Source organism: Cucurbita pepo, chromosome LG04 (genome assembly GCF_002806865.2).
Source record: "Cucurbita pepo subsp. pepo cultivar mu-cu-16 chromosome LG04, ASM280686v2, whole genome shotgun sequence".
Classification (NCBI taxonomy): domain Eukaryota; kingdom Viridiplantae; phylum Streptophyta; class Magnoliopsida; order Cucurbitales; family Cucurbitaceae; genus Cucurbita; species Cucurbita pepo.
Window position 1 is genome coordinate 4,486,080 of NC_036641.1, and position 17,568 is coordinate 4,503,647.

General features: G+C 38.2%; 4 protein-coding genes across 4 annotated transcripts; all 4 read right to left on the minus strand.

The window, feature by feature from the left end:
* Positions 1 to 139: 139 nt before the first annotated feature.
* On the minus strand, positions 140 to 2,737 carry LOC111792820. Its single transcript, XM_023674412.1, has 4 exons — positions 2,610 to 2,737; positions 1,714 to 1,789; positions 1,294 to 1,450; positions 140 to 541 (listed from the first exon to the last, which is right to left on the minus strand). Exons 1-4 carry the CDS (start codon positions 2,735 to 2,737, stop codon positions 426 to 428), a joined length of 477 nt encoding a protein of 158 aa, XP_023530180.1. The 3' UTR covers positions 140 to 425.
* Positions 2,738 to 4,053: 1,316 nt separating this feature from the next.
* LOC111794058 lies at positions 4,054 to 8,184 on the minus strand. The gene is made up of 4 exons (XM_023676176.1): positions 7,879 to 8,184; positions 7,648 to 7,765; positions 5,095 to 5,263; positions 4,054 to 4,830 (listed from the first exon to the last, which is right to left on the minus strand). The coding sequence occupies exons 1-4, from the start codon at positions 8,098 to 8,100 to the stop codon at positions 4,659 to 4,661; spliced, it is 681 nt and encodes a 226-aa protein (XP_023531944.1). The 5' UTR covers positions 8,101 to 8,184; the 3' UTR covers positions 4,054 to 4,658.
* A 779-nt stretch (positions 8,185 to 8,963) lies between these two features.
* On the minus strand, positions 8,964 to 12,867 carry LOC111793902 (3',5'-nucleoside bisphosphate phosphatase). Its single transcript, XM_023675971.1, has 5 exons — positions 12,382 to 12,867; positions 11,882 to 12,006; positions 11,320 to 11,631; positions 9,999 to 10,168; positions 8,964 to 9,701 (listed from the first exon to the last, which is right to left on the minus strand). Exons 1-5 carry the CDS (start codon positions 12,700 to 12,702, stop codon positions 9,295 to 9,297), a joined length of 1,335 nt encoding a protein of 444 aa, XP_023531739.1. The 5' UTR covers positions 12,703 to 12,867; the 3' UTR covers positions 8,964 to 9,294.
* Positions 12,868 to 15,509: 2,642 nt separating this feature from the next.
* On the minus strand, positions 15,510 to 17,517 carry LOC111793622 (chlorophyll a-b binding protein CP24 10A, chloroplastic-like). The gene is made up of 2 exons (XM_023675582.1): positions 17,200 to 17,517; positions 15,510 to 16,214 (listed from the first exon to the last, which is right to left on the minus strand). Exons 1-2 carry the CDS (start codon positions 17,424 to 17,426, stop codon positions 15,665 to 15,667), a joined length of 777 nt encoding a protein of 258 aa, XP_023531350.1. The 5' UTR covers positions 17,427 to 17,517; the 3' UTR covers positions 15,510 to 15,664.
* Positions 17,518 to 17,568: the final 51 nt, after the last annotated feature.

Genomic DNA, 17,568 nt, shown 5'->3' on the forward strand with positions numbered 1-17,568 from the left:
CCATGGTTGTTTTTTCTTTGGGTTTGTTTGAAGTAACAACAAAGTATTTTCCTCATAAAATTATGAACTATAAAATGATAACTCCAAACCCATAATCAATAACTGTTTCGGACAATTTTCAACATTCCACAAAAAGATGCACAAGAACTAAAACTTTGTACAATTCCAATTTTCATTTACTATCAGAGTAGAAGACATTGGTAGGAAATAACTCGCAAATTTTATCCAATAAAAAATGATTTGAATTTTATTTATCCATGTTTTATAAACAAGACACGTCTCTACGAATTCAAAATAATATAATATACACTATGTTCCTAATTAAGCTCAGTCAGATTATCCATAAAAAAATTTACACTGAAAGAAAAGAAAAAGGTACCAGGGCTCTAAATATAGAAACCAAATCCTCACAGATTTGCTGAACGTCATTTTTTCCCTCCAAGAGTCTGAATTATTGCTTCCAAGAGCTTAATATCCTTATCACGTTTATTGATTTCTTCCTGCTTTGCGCGCAATTCATCCATATGCAGTTGAAATACCTCTGCAGCATAGCAATCAATATATTTATGGTATTCAGAATACTTTCTAGTTTAAGGCTTTCCAAAAAATTATATATTTTCACTAAAAATGTAAATGTTATACTTTTTCGAAAGTGTTTTAAATAATAAATTTGTTTGGTTACACTATATTCAAAAGTTATGTTCAAAAATCATCTCTAATCATCTAAAATCACTCAATAAGCTATACCAAACACACTTTCAATTATTAATTTTTTGAAGCGCGCATATTGAAAAATCGATTTTATTTTCATTTTTTTCAAATGTTATTCCAAACCACTATTAGTTTACGAACCTCAACATTATCATTCATTAACATGCAGAGTAATTTTAAAGAACACCCCTCCCCTCAAAGACATTTATGATAAAATATGTGTGTGTGTGTGTGTGTGTGTGTATCACAATGTCATTTCAACCACAAGACTCTCCTCAAAGACATTTATGATAAAATATATATGTGTGTGTGTGTGTGTGTGTGTCACAATGTCATTTAAACCACAAGACCCTCCTCAAAGACATTTATGATAAAATATAAATGTGTGTGTGTGTGTGTGTGTGTGTGTGTATCACAATGTCATTTAAACCACAAGACTCTGACATAACACAACCAGACCCCCACATCCAGAAGGCCAAATAGATAAATTGCTGCTCAACAGATAAAACTGCAGATTTTAAGTTAAGTTGAATAAAGAAAAAGAATGCTATGAAAAAATTTAAAAGAGTAGGACATCCATACTTGTAGTGTTCTCGAGCTCTCGAGTGACCTCCTGCACGTGTACTTCAGCAGCTTTTTGTGCTGCCTCAGCCTGACGTTTTTCTGAACGAGCATGAGCAGCAGCAGTGATAGCAGCATCAAGTTCCCTTTCCAAAGTCTCAACCCTTTGATCAAGAACCTAACAAAAGATTATTTCACTATCATAACCAGTGGGCAAAATTGTACCACAAATTTGTAAGAAACAATAACCAAATGACTTGTAATCTCAATAAAGAGCATCACTTGAGCTCATGTAATATGATCTTTGATCCTTACATGGTGGCGTGTGATGTTAATGCAAATGATTTACCCGATCATCATAAGCCAATAATAAAGTAGCTGAATTCAAAGATGGAATGCAAGAGATAAGTAAATGAATTTTTCTATCTAAAATCATCCTACAAAAGCCCAATGAGGTTCAATGAGGTCCCAGATATTTGTCTTTTGTACAGGAGAAACTGAATCCTTGAACTCATCCCTGAATTATCCAAACCCATTGTGATTACAATTGTATCTATTTGCTTAATATCCCTCAATCATTGCCATCTGCAACCACTCGTTTGGCTGTGATGTAACAGCCCAAGCCCACCGCTAGCAAATATTGTCCTCTTTAGGCTTTCCCTTCCAAGTTTTCGCTTAGCAAGGTCGTTACAGCTGAAGTTACTACTCTACATAGTGCCTCCATTTTCTCCAGGAAGGTCTTTGAAGATTAGGTGTATGTACCTCCTTGTTCTTCGAAAACCCAAACTCTAGGTAAGTAGAAATCTAGGGTCATTACAGCTGAAGTTACTACTCTACATAGTGCCTCCATTTCTCCAGGAAGGTCTTCGAAGATCAGGTGTATGTACCTCCTTGTTCTTCGAAAACCCGACATTCAAAATGGCCTCTAGACAGGATCTATTTAAGAGAATGACTTCCTATCTAACCGCCTCCAGATTCTTCCTCGCTGAATCTGCCAAAGCTGCTACCTCACTCACCCATTCCCCCATTCCATAGCAAAATTGAAATCTAAAACCATATATTAGATATCGAAGCAACCGTGATCAACATGTATATCACTCTGATTCCACTACATAGCATGAAAATCAACATTTAAATCGGTAATACGAAGGGAATTCGATATAACCACCGTCCAGAAATCTCACCAATTCCTCACTCCGCCAAATTTCAAATAGCAAAATCGAAATTCCAAACCAAATATCAGACTAAAAATACCCAACTACAGAACAATTAAAAAAAAAAAAAAAAAAAAAAAAAAAANCCTTGCTTGTTGGGAGCACAATGAAGCTCTGGCAAACGTCTCGTCGTCGACATAGACGGCTTTCTTGAGTAAAAGCTTCTGGAATGACTCCAAGTTGGAAGCCATCTCAGTTAGATTGGCAACGGCGCCGGTCCATCTGTCCGTTCCTTTGCCCTTGTCCTCCATGATCCAAATCTTCTTCGACGCTTGCCACTTTTGAAAATCCGCAATTCAATGGTCGTTCGACGTCATGATCCGTGTAGAGAGACTTGGAGAGGGAGCTAAGAACCCACCCGATCATGCCATTACCTTCAATAAGAGCTTTGATATTGTTTTTAGATTGAGAATTCAACTTAATTACCAATTTCTTACGATTTTTTTTATTTTATTTCAATTTAATTTTAAGGTTAAAAAAAAATATATATATATATATATTTTTTTTTTTTTTAATTTCATCAAATGCCTCGATAATTAATCAAGAATTTCGTATAGAGCTAGAACGACCCTTAGATTCCCTAGAATGAGATCCAAGTTACAATTTGTATCAATTAAAAAAATAGTTGGAATTTCCAACGTGATACATTCTTGAAGAGCCCTAGAATGAGATCCAAGTTACAATTTGTATCAATTAAAAAAATAGTTGGAATTTCCAACGTGATACATTCTTGAAGAGCCCTAGAATGAGATCCAAGTTACAATTTGTATCAATTAAAAAAATAGTTGGAATTTCCAACGTGATACATTCTTGAAGAGCCCTAGAATGAGATCCAAGTTACAATTTGTATCAATTAAAAAAATAGTTGGAATTTCCAACGTGATACATTCTTGAAGAGCCCTAGAATGAGATCCAAGTTACAATTTGTATCAATTAAAAAAATAGTTGGAATTTCCAACGTGATACATTCTTGAAGAGCCCTATATTCTTCTTGTCGATCAACGATTATTGGGCAACCTCGTCATATATTTAATCCCGCCCAGATATGTTGGTAAGTGAGATAATTGTCTCTTCAACATAGCAGCAACCCTTTTCGGAAGACGGTTGAGTCCCCCGTCTTTTGTTCCATTCTCAAGTTTCAATGAAAATGAAGCATTTTTATTTATCCAAAAGGGCTACCCGAAAGAGAAAACAACTAAAAGCTTGAATAAATTGAAAAAGACTTATTACAGAGTATCTTTAATGACTAACTATTGATTGTTTTATCTTCGAGCAATGAGATTTCCTCCGAGGTATATGCAAATGGCTATCATTTCGATCAAAAGTTAGCTCAACATTTCAAGTGCATACATCGTTTAGACCCTCTAGAATGCACTTCATAGTATAAAAACGAGTAGACAAATTGCTTGGAACGAGTCACCTACTATGATATGAATTTCTAGAAGGATAAACCAAACGATCTTCAACAATGAGTCCATTAAAGACGGGGATTATAACCCGTCAAAAAAAAAAAAAAGTACTAGACAAGACCGTCATAATGTAGCTACCTCGGGTCAACCATAAGTTGTGGTTTAAACAATTTGCCTGTCTCTTAATAACCAAATAATACAAATTCAAAATACATTTACACCGAATTAAAACAATCTCCAACAATTCCTCCACTCATACAATCTTGATAGAAAACCCTTCCTACAACAACTCCAAGATGAATCCAAAGAGTTGGGGTTAGAAACCCCTTGCACCTGGATGGATATTCAACAAGACACAACAACCCAATGATAACATGCTTAAGCCAAATTTGGGGCAATGAACATCGTCCCAAAAGGTCGAGTTACATGATGGGGAAAATTCTGTGAATTCAATGCCATTTTGGAAGGTCGAGCTACACTATAGAGTGGAAATTGTGTGTGTGTGAGAGAGAGAGAGAGAGTTGCCAAAAGCAAGAATGAACTAACTAGGAGGGAAACATTTTGGTTTGTCAAAACAAACTTCTGGGTACCACTAATGCTAACTAAATAAACCAGACATGGTAATATCACAGATTGGTATGAACAATCATGCTTAGACTAAATCTATCACAAATCTCCAAGAGCTCAAAGACATATATAACATACTCTAATCAAACTGTTGTCTCAGCTGCATCTCGGTTTCACTCTTCCAAGTAGCATGAGATTACTGTCCCCTCATTCTCTTTATCTTTTCCTTATCTTTGACCGTCGAGCCCTTCTTTTTCGTCTCACTGTCTGGTTCTAGTTCTGGTTCTGGAGGACGGTCACCACATAGAGGGCAAAACATCCCTCGTGCATTCGAAAAGGTCTTGGGAATGCCACAATGCAGGCACATTCTGGAAAAGGAATCACACGATACCGTTCAAAAATGGCAAGATCAGCACAAGAAACTTATAGATACTACTACGAACAGTTGAGTTCAGTGCAAAACAGCTTTGATTTACGTCAGGATTTCGAAGAAGAGAAGAAAAGTATATGTTAAAGTCGAAATATCAAATTCTTTTCTCTCTCTTTTTATGCATGCGTGTACATACGGATTGATGAGGAATGAAATAATGTCACTCAACCAGGATACAATTTTGAAAATGCGATAAATGTACCTTAGCAGTTCTGCAGCATCTTCAGCATTTGGATTGGTTGCAGTCGCCACGCGCTTGCCTGCCTGCGTTGTGTTTGAAATGGATGGATTTGAAGGTTGATTATTCTCAACATCACTCCTCACTCGCTCATGAATCCCAACTAATTGAGCTTTTGCCTCCAATACCGCACCTGTTTACAGTTCAATCTTCATTTTACCCTTGCTTCCCTTGAAAACATTAAAGAATACAGCAAAAATGCATAAAAAAAAAGGTACAATCAAGCAGTTTAATTGATGCCAAACATCGACCCACATAATTGCAAATAATTTTATAAACTGTTGCTCTCTTTGGATTACTCCATTTATTCCTTCCACCTGTATTCAATCAAATAAACTAATTGGAACAGCATTGAAAATAGTGACACTGAACTTAACCTATTCCCTTCTAAGGAAGATGCCAATTGATTCTACTGTCGTGCCGCTAGTGGATATACAGCCCATGCATGAACTACTATAAGGAAGCACCATTGCAGGAATAAAATTGATTATACAGTCAGACAGTTATCGAAAATCCTGATAAATCATAAACAAACCATTTGGCATTAAATTAAACAAGTTCAGATCATGGACTCTTCTAAAATGAGAAGCTTAATGCTTACCTAATGGCAAAAGCCACGCATGATGTTCAATAGAAGTATTTTTATAGGTAAATACATATAATTATACATAGAGAATAGAATACTTCATAGTATGACCGTCGGCATGGGTTTTTTCCACCAGTTGAGAGATATAGAATTAGAGCAATGTACAGTCTAGTCAAAGAAACTATACATGCTTAAACACAAATACGGTTTCATTTCAAAAATTACTTTTAGTACATCCTTTTATACAACCATATGAACTTGCCTATACTACTAATTAGCAAGATGATGCGAACCACCATTGCCCAATCACCGACAAAGCAAGTTGATTCGTTGCAGTCTCCAGTATTCACAATGTAGCAGTTTGAATGCAATGAACACATTTCCTTGCAAGTTAGGCAACTGTCGTAGTAAAGAATGATAAGGTTCCGTAGTTTTTAGTGGACCCCTTTGATCCATCTCCATTTTCTGACTTCCCTCTTCAAACTTCATAGAGCAAGCAAATTTTCCAATTCTGATCACATTGTTGCATTTTTAGCACAATACTTGACAATTTTTTCTAACATTTTCTTTCATCAATTTCTATCTCCCCTACCTTTGAGGGCTTTTTGTCCCTTGAACAAATGCACATATAATATTATGAATATCTTTCCTCTTTTTGTTCATTCTCTTACAGAAAAATTGTTGTCTTCAAACTTGGGTACTAGATTGTATTCTATTGATTGCTACAGGGGTTTTTATTATTACAAAACATTCTTAGATAATTATTTGGATTACAACAGTGAACAAGCTAGGAAGTCAAAGCACACACGGGTGGACAAAATGGACGTGTATGAATAAAAACCAAGCACATTTAGATATATGGCCAAGGTACATGATAATGAAATACTCTTTTAACTTATTAAGAAACATTCAAGCCATACATTGTAGAGAAACCATGGGATTTTGAAATATGTCAAAGGAGGGTTTCTCTATTGACTCTTGTTTTATGTAACAATGCACACTATCAGGATTTCCCAGATAAAATTTTTGACCCTTTTGGAATAGTTTCTTCAAGTAGAGCACAATTTGAAGTTTAGGACTCTTTTGGTGGAATTAATATAGATCTAAAGCAAAAGGAACCCAAGAAATCAGGGGGCACACCCAAGACTTAGAGCCATCATTGGCTAGCAATAGAAAATGTAATTAATTGGCAGAAATCAAGTAACTAAGGTTCTATCTAATAACTATTTGAATTTTGGACCTTTTGTTTTTTAAAATTATGTTTATGTTTAGTAACATTACTTCCACCTATGAGTTTGGTTTGTTATCTACTTTTGACAAATGTTTTAAGAAATTCAAGCCAAGTTTGAACTAAAAACAGTAGCATTTTAAACATTTGTTTTGTTTTTGGAATTTGACTAAGAATTCAAATATTTTCTTAAAAGAGATGAAAACCATTGTAAGAAAGTTGTTCTTTCAAAAATCAAATGGTTATCGAACAAACCCTAAGTTTTCTGTTAAGAAAATAAAAAGGTGACATCAAAGCTTCTCGGCAATAACCAGTGAAACTTATGCTATTTAGTATTAAAATCATGTTATTTTTAGATTCCTTAGTTGATCCAATCATGTGTTTAACCAACTGCAAGGGAAATTCAGAAGTGAGCAATATAAGGTGGAGCTTGAGTAAGTATATGTTCTAGTCCTCTCAACTTTTAGGGTTTTATTGGTCAACGTTTTGATGAGAGGACGGCAGAGCCCTCAAGGTAGCACAATAGGAGGCCAAGGTTCTCTCAAACAAACCCATTCTTCCCCTTCCTCTCTTTATCAGGAAATTGATGCTCATCAAAGATTCAAACCTAGTTTTCCAGAAAAAAAAAATTTCTTCCCTTTTACTTCTTAACAGACTTAAGAAACTCATGACCATAAACGAACACTAAGTAACTGAGCCATACCAGTAGGCAAATCTTTCTTCTCCCTACGATTCCTCCGGCCCCCTCGCGGCTGATCAACATCTCTCGGCGCAGCAAACTCCTCAACCGAATTATTCAGAAACTCCGGCGGTCCTGAAACCTCCGGTAGCCCACAGATAATAAAAATCAGTAAAAAGAACAGTTTCAAAATTCGTTCAACCGAACAGACTTGCAGAAAAAAAAAAAACACAGAGATTACCAAATGAAGCTTACTTCGGAGAAGGCGTCGAATGCGGAAGGGAGGCCGGGATGAGAGGAGGGCTGCGGAAGTTCGAAAAGCGACCTGTCGCGTATGGAAAGATTGACGGTAACCGTAGAGGCGGCGGCGGCGACAACACCTTGGTCGTCATCGTCGGAGGAGGTGTTGTTGAAGACAGAGGTGTCTTCAGCTTCTTCCTCGGCCGAAGAATAGCCTTGGAGAAGTGCCAGACTCATGGCGGATTCGATCGATGAACTGGTTCGATTTTGCGGCAATGGATGACGATTCGAAAATTTTGTCCGATTTAATTTCAATATCTAAAAACATTTTATATATTTATTTTAAGACTTTAAACCTTCTTTAAAATCATATTTAAATTCAACCAAAATTTAAAAATCTAATTTTTAAAAATGTTTTAAAAAAAAATTAAACTAAATTAATAAAAATATCATAAAAATTCAAAAAAATTAAAAATATTATCTAAAATTTAAAAAAAAAAATAAAAAAAAATAAGTTTCATTAATACCTTTTAAATTGTTTTAAAAAATTAAAATTTTAAAAATACATTTACCATTAAAACTATATCTTAAAAATAATCATGAAATATTTTAAATTTAAATGCTCGTAAATATTTTGAAATATGATAGAATATTTTTAAATTTTTTTAAAAAATTTAAAGGTATTTTAATTTAAGAATATTAATAAAACCCTTTTGAAAGTGTATTTTTTAAATAAAACATTAACGGTTTCCATTCAACTTAGCCGTAAGAAATTTCAAGGGTATTATTGGAATTTTTAACTTAGCCGTATAGTATTTTTGAACTTTTGTTAGATTTTTTTAAAAATTTCAAGGGTATTATTGGAATTTTTGGAAATGTAAAGATAATTTCGAGATAGAATGCAAAATTCAATGATATTTTTATTCCATTCAACCCAATCAGTATAGTATTTTTGAACTTTTTTTTTTTAATTTATTGAAATTTTTGAAAATTTAAAGATAATTTCGAGATAGAATGTAAAATTGAATGATATTTTTATTAATCTAACCCGAGAATAGCAAACCCTATTGAGAGATTAAAAGAAAATTAAGCACAAAAACTCTTCCAACAAGTCCTTTTTCATTTTCAACATTGCCAAAAGATTGGTGTAGGCATGGAGATCCAATTAAATACATAAACAATGAACAAAATACTTGCAAGAGATTGAATGAAGTTTTATTGATTTGAACAAAAAGTATATAACTTACGATAATCGGAGCTTTTCGTTCGTCGACGTACCTCAACGAATCATCTACTGCAACCTGCTTTCCCCATCAAAAGAACAGTAACTATGGAAAGTACAAAAAACTTACTGAATCTGATCCACATGTCGACTATGTTAGCACGACGAGCGAGAATTTCATGATCGACCCTGGTTAGTGTTATGAACTCTTAAGGCACCTGAACTTCTTGTTGTTTCATTGAAATATGGGAGAGCTTTAATCTGATAGCTTCAAACTCGGCATCTTGCTTCTCTTCGTTCGTCAGCCACGAAGTTAAACAATGATCGATGATGTCATTTACGCAGCTCGGCGGTGGGGAGCCACCCTTCAAAACCCGGGTCCTTCCAAATCTGGTAATTTTTGCTAGATTTGAGTCTGTAGGCTCTTCGACGTAACTCTCGAGAATGTCTCGAATGGCACTGCACCAAATTGGTCGAGCGACCTTAAGAAAGTCAAGCATAGCAAGAACAGGAAGGTTTACACTTCCAACTTCGGATTCACTGTTTCCACCTCTTCCATGAAAATCTGATCCTCCAAGTTTTAGAAGGCCATTCATGTCTGCTAGGTCACTGTACGCTGTCAATCGACACAAACATATGAATTCGATGTCGATTGTCTAAGTCGAGATATTTGAAAACCGATCCAAACAGCTAAAAGAACAATACACGGGCCGGGAAAAATGGCAACATGTTATCAGAAGATACTCTAAGGACCTTTAATCCTTAACAAGCTATGCATTGTATGCCTCAAATTTGTCAGACCATTCTAGAATACTGGAAAAACAAGAGCATGCTTATAACATAACAAGAAAGTAGGTAATATTTCATGTGACAATCAATAGGAGGAAAGGGAATGGCCGAGCGAATTGTGTACCTGCTAATTTTCCATCGCTCCGGTAAACCTCCAGCCCGTGAAGACCGGCATCTTTCAATCTTCTAATGATAGCAACAGGATTCTTCAAGGCCCATGGATGAGCTAGGACAGCCACACCCCCCGTTTCGTGTATCAATTGTATTGCTTTCTCTGCACAGGGCTCTGATCCCCTGGAAAATAAACTCGATTCTCATTGTTACAGTTTAAAAACCGGGCAAGATGCAAGACGACGTACTTTTCCCCAATCCAAATAACAAACATTTTGGCTAACAAGTAAGCATATCCTGCCACCACCTTCATAGTGAGCAAGAAAGAAAATCCGACTTAAACTCATAGGTTAAGTACAGAAACATAGAGACAGATTCACAGCCTGCTAACAAGTGATATGATTAGTTTCATCCAAAACTAAACCAGGAAAATTGAGTAAGCTCTTCTCATGTCCTGTCATTTTAAGTAAACTTAGGATTCCTTCTTCCGGGGAATCATATGTAGATAAAGATGCATATCATATTGTGAGATCCCACATCGGTTGGGGAGGAGAACAAAACATTCTTTATAAGAGTGTGGAAACCTCTCCCTAGCAGACGCATTTTAAAAACCTTGAGGAGAAACCCGAAAGGGAAAGGCCAAAGAGAACAATATCTGCTAGCGGTGGGCTTGGGCCATTACAAATGGTATCAAAGTCAGATACCGGGCGATATGCCAACGATGAGGTTGAGCCCCAAAGGGGGTAGACAAGAGATGGTGTGCCAGCAAGGACGCTGGACCTCGAAGGGGGTGGATTGGGGGTCCCACATAGACTGGAGAAGGGAACGAGTGCCAGCGAGGACGCTAAGCCCCAAATGTTGGGAGAAGCATTTTTTATAAGGGTGTGGAAACCTCTCCCTAGTTTAAAACCATTGAGGGGAAGCCCAAAAAGGAAAGCCTAAAGAGGACAATATCTACTAGCGGTGGGCTTGGGCCGTTACACATAAAGAAGCTGAAGAAATTCCACATCCCATGAAGTTAGGTATGAATGAGAAAGAACAATAGACATATACATGTAGCAAAATCAACTAGATATGTAATTTAAACATCCATGAGGCCATACTTACTAGTGACCTTGTTTAAAATTATGGACGAAAATCGATTTGAATGGTCTATTTCAATTTTATGAACATAGTGACTCAAATGATAGCCTTCAAGTAGCAGGGATTAGTCTATGCCGATGCTTGTGGTAAACAAAGGGAGCAGGATATATCACACCCTTATATAGCAATGATGCATCAATATTGTTCAACAATCCATGATAAAAGAAAGCACAGCAAGTTCAGATTCTCACGTTGAGTAAGCCGGTCCACCATCAAAAAGGTAACGAGAAAATGCCTGTTTTAGATTTTCGACATAGCCTGCTTCAACCATGGCACGAGCCACATGGAGTCTCCCAGGAGCAACTCCTTTACCAGTAATCTTAGCCACATGATCCCATTTAAGAGGCAGCTTTAGCTCATTCAGTTTTGACACCATGTTCTTTGCACGCAAAAACCGCCCCTCTCTTATATTTTCTAAGAACTTCTCCAACTTCTCAATCTTTGCTGGTCCACAGCTGCTGTAATATGCAAGGATGTGTACTGGTTCTTCTGATTCTGAGTTACTGCTCCAAATCAGTTACCATGTATCAGAAGGTCAAAATTTATTTCAAACGAAAACTCGACACAAATGTTATGGCACAATTCAACAAAATTTTCAACAACTGAACACAATGTTGCATTGCATAGTATCAAAAAAGCATGAAAATCTCAGAGTTTTAATACAAACAAAACGTACCTTGAGGAGAGTACTACAATAGCATACAAATTCCAGAATTTTAACATCAAAAAGGGAAAAAGAAACAAAGATCTCACCCAGAAGAGAATATCGTACTGATTTCGACACCCGGAATTATTTTGATACCAAATCTACGAGCTGCTTCGATGGCCTCCGGGATACCAGACATTGTATCATGATCTGTCAAAGCAAGAACTTTCACCTGTTGTTGGTACATGTTTCTAATTAACTAAAGCATGACAGATATGGCTACAAAATACAAGGCCAGTAATGTAATGCTTGAACAAATTATACATAAATGTTTTAGATGAATGTGATACCAAATCTTTTAAAAAACAGCACAGATTACTGCAGAAATCGAACAATAGAAACAGGGTATATTGGCAATCCAAAGTTTTCATCTCACAAGTAGCACAGATGATTAAGTGTTGTTCTGCATCTAACACCCATTTTCGAATGTAAATTTGAGAGTAAATTCTATATCAGAAACAGGATAAGAACAGAAGAACAGACAGGGAGAAGAAGGATTCGAGTAAACAAAGCAGAAGAAGAGGAAGAAAAAACAAGAAAAAATCACCCCATTTCCATGAGCTCGCTCCAGCAGCTTCGAAGGGGAAAGAAATCCATCACTGAATTTGGAATGCGAATGCAAGTCAAAGACGACCTTCTCCCCACCTTTGCCAAGAGTTTTCTGAACTCCAAAATCGTCCACAACAGACGCCGCAGCAGTGGAGGCAAGAGAATTAGATTGATCCAAATAAACCCACTCCGTGACATACTTAAACGCCGCAGTTTGCTCAGAAGTCATCTTCTTCTTGGTGCCGCCTCGCTTCTTCTTCTTCTTCTTGGATTTCTTGGAATTGGGCGGCGTCTGAACAAAGTGGGCGTCGCCCACCATGGATACGGAGGTGAAGGTCGTGGAGAATGGATTTAGGTCAGTGGGGAGGGAATCAGAATAGAGGGAAAGTGATAACAAACAAAAGGAGGAAGGAGCGAGACAGGCGGCCTTTTGAGGAAAGGATATCTTCCAAATCGCAGGTGTCCTCTTTTCCCCACTTTTATGGACTTCTCCCTCTATTCTCCTTTTCCTAAATCAATCAAACAAATATAAACTCATTTTTAATTTTTAATATGTGAAATTATTGGTAGTCAAGTCCATCGTTAGCTGATATTGTCCTCTTTAGTCTCGATGTTTGGCTCTGATACCATTTGTAATAAGTGAAGCCCATTGTTAGCAGATATTTTCCGTCTTGGCTTCGGCGTTTGACTCGATACCATTTGGACATTGGTTAGGGAGGAGAACAAAACATCATTTATAAGGGTGTGGAAACCTTCCCCTGGCATACGCGTTTTAAAGCCTTGAGGGGAAGCTCAAAGAGAACAATAGTCAGACACCGGACGATGTGTCAACTTTCTCGCTGTTCTCCGAAGGGGGGTGGATTTGGAGGTGGTCCCACATCGATTGGAGGAAAGAAAGAGTGCCGACGAGAACATTGGGCTCCAAAAGGGGGTGGACTCTTCGGCGTTGACTCTGATACCATTTGGACATTGGTTAGGGAGGAGAACAAAACATCATTTATAAGGGTGTGGAAACCTCCCCCTGGCATACGCATTTTAAAGCCTTGAGGGGAAGCTCAAAGAGAACAATAGTCAGACACCGGACGATGTGTCAACTTTCTCGCTGTTCTCCGAAGGGGGGTGGATTTGGAGGTGGTCCCACATCGATTGGAGGAAAGAAAGAGTGCCGACGAGAACATTGGGCTCCAAAAGGGGGTGGACTCTTCGGCGTTGACTCTGATACCATTTGGACATTGGTTAGGGAGGAGAACAAAACATCATTTATAAGGGTGTGGAAACCTCCCCCTGGCATACGCATTTTAAAGCCTTGAGGGGAAGCTCAAAGAGAACAATAGTCAGACACCGGACGATGTGTCAACTTTCTCGCTGTTCTCCGAAGGGGGGTGGATTTGGAGGTGGTCCCACATCGATTGGAGGAAAGAAAGAGTGCCAACGAGAACGTTGGGCCCTGAAAGGGGGTGGACTGTGATGTCCCACATTGGTTGGGGAGGAGAACATAGGGCCCCGAAGGGAGGTGGATTGTGATGTCCCACATTGGTTGGGGAGGAGAACAAAACACCGTTTACAAGAGTGTGGAAACATTCCCCTAGCAGACGGCTTTGAAAGCCTTGAGGGGAAGCCCGAAAGAGAAAGTCCAAAGAGGACAATAGCATACTAGCGGTGGGCATGGGTCGTTACAATTTGTAATAGCTTAAGCTCACTGCCAGGACAAAAATACTGTCCGCTTTGGCCCGTTACGTATCACCATCAGCCTCACTGTTTTAAAACGCGTCTGTTAGAGAGAGATTACTTGGGCCCGTTACGTATCACCATCCACCTTACTTGGGCCCAGCGTCCTAGTTGGCACACATTAGTGGGATCTTACAAATACGATTCTCAATCACATTAATCGAATAGTCACTCTATTGATCGATCTATTATTTGCAATTTATAATTACATTTGGTCTATATTCACGTTAATTTTATGAAATTGGATCATATATAGTTTTGATATTAAACCGGATAAAAAATCAATATAGGTTAAGTCCTAAACCTACAAGAGAATAAGTTGAATATCTACTCTTGAACCCATAAAAAGAATGACGGTTTGATTTACGTACGAGAAAGTCGTTACAAGAAATACTCAAAACGGAGTATTAGGAAGTAGAGTATGCATTTCCGGACCATTATATAAAAAAATCAATGTTTTTCCTTTTTTATTTACTCATTTAATCTTTGATATTTAATTAATTATCATTATGAAATTTTCCCGGGATAGAAAATAAAATAGGAGGCAGAGACAGAAATGGGAAAGACTTTCCCGTCCATGCCCCACAGACATCTCTAAACACAATACTCTCTCTTGATATTGAAATGGACAGCAAAAGTAGCGACCATGGTGAAAGCAATAGCACCAATGAGCGTTAAGTTATTACATCTATGAAAAACGATAGCAATAGCTCTAGAAAGATGACGGTGGCTCCCGAGAATGGAGGAGTACTTATTTCTACCGTTACGGATTTGTGAGGGATTCCCGAAATTTAGGACCCATTACAATTAACAAAAACAATTAGCGGAAAAGACACTAGTTGTCTAGGCTAGCGTGCAATGACTTTATTTACATTAGTGTTACGTACAATTATTCATTACAAATATTGTAATGGTTCGAGTCCAACTTTAATATAGTATAAGAATGTCAAAATATTATCCACATGATTCGTGTCTTCACGAACAAGACCAACTAGCATTGTGATTAAAGGAAGAGATTTGGATATCAAAATCTCGAGTATAAAGGATCGAGAGTCGCTATTGCTTTAAGAAAAGTGAGTGAATATCAGAGTCTCGGATAACGGGGGTGACATATAATTATTTGGGGTCGGATAAGAACTACGTTGATAAAATATAACCCAGGGTAGGAAAAATTAACCATTAGTCGCATCCATCCACGGTACTTTTGGACATTTTAGCTAACATAAAGTAGTTATAAGGGTCAGAAGAGACAATTGACTATGACATAGAACGTGAAACACTCGATGATGGGTGTCACGAGGTCAAGCGAGCGGGAGGCTAGACAGTTGAGGCGTGTGTGCGTGTAGATGGGTGCATGAGCTATATGTGATGGCTCGAGAAGTAGACAACATTCCGATATCATATCAAATCATCGATCTAATAAATTGGTAGACGATGTTGTTAATTCAAAACCCCCTTCAAAATCTATCTCAAATTCATCAAAACATGTTCAATCCCAAAGTGTTTTTAGTGAAAATATGAACAATTTTTCCTTCACATTAACGAATTATTTTCTACAATCCAAGAGCTCCCAATGGCGTCTTCCCCTGTCCAGCTTCGAAGTAGAAGATGAGCATAGCTAACATGGCGATTCTCGCATGCTTGATCTCCGCCAGCTTCAATCTCTCCAATTTCTCCGTGTCTGGAATATAAACTCCATCCTTAAGAGTTCCTGCAAATCCCAATGGATCGAAGAATTTCCCTCCTGGGTACCCCTGTTCTCCCGTTGCGTTTGCGAAGTTCTCTGCGGTCCTCGACCATGGCGTTGCCCATTCCACGGATTGAGACTCTGGGTTGAAGAAATCTACCCATCGTTTGCTCTCGACCCATCCCATTAGTAGAAGCTGGGTTCCGAGCAGTGATCCGAAGGAGAATGGAGCGATTGCGGACGGATCGGCTCCGGCTTCGAACCATGGGATCCCGCTCCAGGCCTGGCCGATGAAGATTCCGACCACTGCTGCCATTGCCCACCGTCCGTGGATTAGCTCTGCTTCTCTGTACCATTTCAGAAATGCTGGATCCTTCCCCAACCCCAGTGGGTCGAAGCCGTAATCGCCTGGTAGTCTGTAGAAACCAAACAGGTAATTGCTTATGAACTGTTTGATGAAATGTCTCTTTCAGAGTTTTGAATTGGCTTAGAAACTGTTTGATTAAATGCCTCTTCCATGTTTTCTTAAGAGCAATGGTTGAGAATGGTTAAGAATCATCGTGAGTTTATAGATAAGGAATACATCTCTATTGTTACGGGTTAGAGTTGTGATTCATAACATTGGTATAAGAGTCATGTTGAGGATTATTGGGAGTGAGTCCCACGTTGGTTAATTTAGTGGAAGATCAATACTATCTCCATTGGAATGAGGCCTTTTGGGGAAGCTCAAAGCAAAGTCACGAGAGCTTATGCTCAAAGTGGACACTATCATACCATTGTGGAGAGTCGTGATTCCTAACAAGTCATGCTCTTAATTTAGCCATGTCAATATGATCCTCAAATGTCGAACAAAGAAGTTGTGAGTCTCGAAGATGTAGTTAAAAGTGACTCAAATGTCGAACAAATGGTGTACTTTGTTCGAGGACTCCAAAGAAGGAGTCGAGCCTCGATTAAGGGGAGGCTGTTCGAGGGCTCCATAGGCTTCAGGAGAGGCTCTATAGTGTACTTTGTTGAGGGGAGGATAGTTGAGAATTGTTGAGAGTGAGTCCTGTCTTGGCTAATTTAGGGGATGATCATGAGTTCATAAGGAAGAAATACATCTCCATTGGTATGAGGTCTTTTGGGGAGTCTAAAAGAGCTCATGCCGAAAGTAGACAATATCATACCATTGTGTGTAGAATCCTGATTCCTAACAATGTCTATATCAGTTAGAAAGTGTGTGATAAAATGCCTATGAAAAACAGCGTAAGTGTTCGATGAAATGTCTCATCTTGATTCTAAACACTAATTCCTTAGAAAGTGTGATAAAATGCCTGTTCTTAAACTGAAATGCCTCTTCCAACAGCAGATTCTAAACAGTGACTGAAAATTTCACAACAAAAGCAGTAAAGAGAGACATACGAGCCATCGAGCCATTCCGGGTCGATGAAGTTGCCGCCACCCTTAACAGCGGGGATCCAAGACTTCTTGGGCTGAGCAGCAGCAACGATGACAAGCTTGCGAGAGCTGACAACATTGACACCGCCTCTGGCACCGGCCAGCAAGATTTGGGTTCTGCTACCTCCATGGAGGAAGGGTGAGCCTAACCCATTAAGCAGAGCACCAGAAGTTGCAGCCGTTGCAGCCATGGCTTCTTCTGAGATGTGGAAGTTTCAGGTATGTAGTGAGGTTTGTTTTATGATTTTAAGATAAGGGTCTGTGGGAGATATTGTGAATTGAATTGTGGGTTTAAATGGAGCCATGTGTGTTGATGAGAATCTGGAGGGGAAA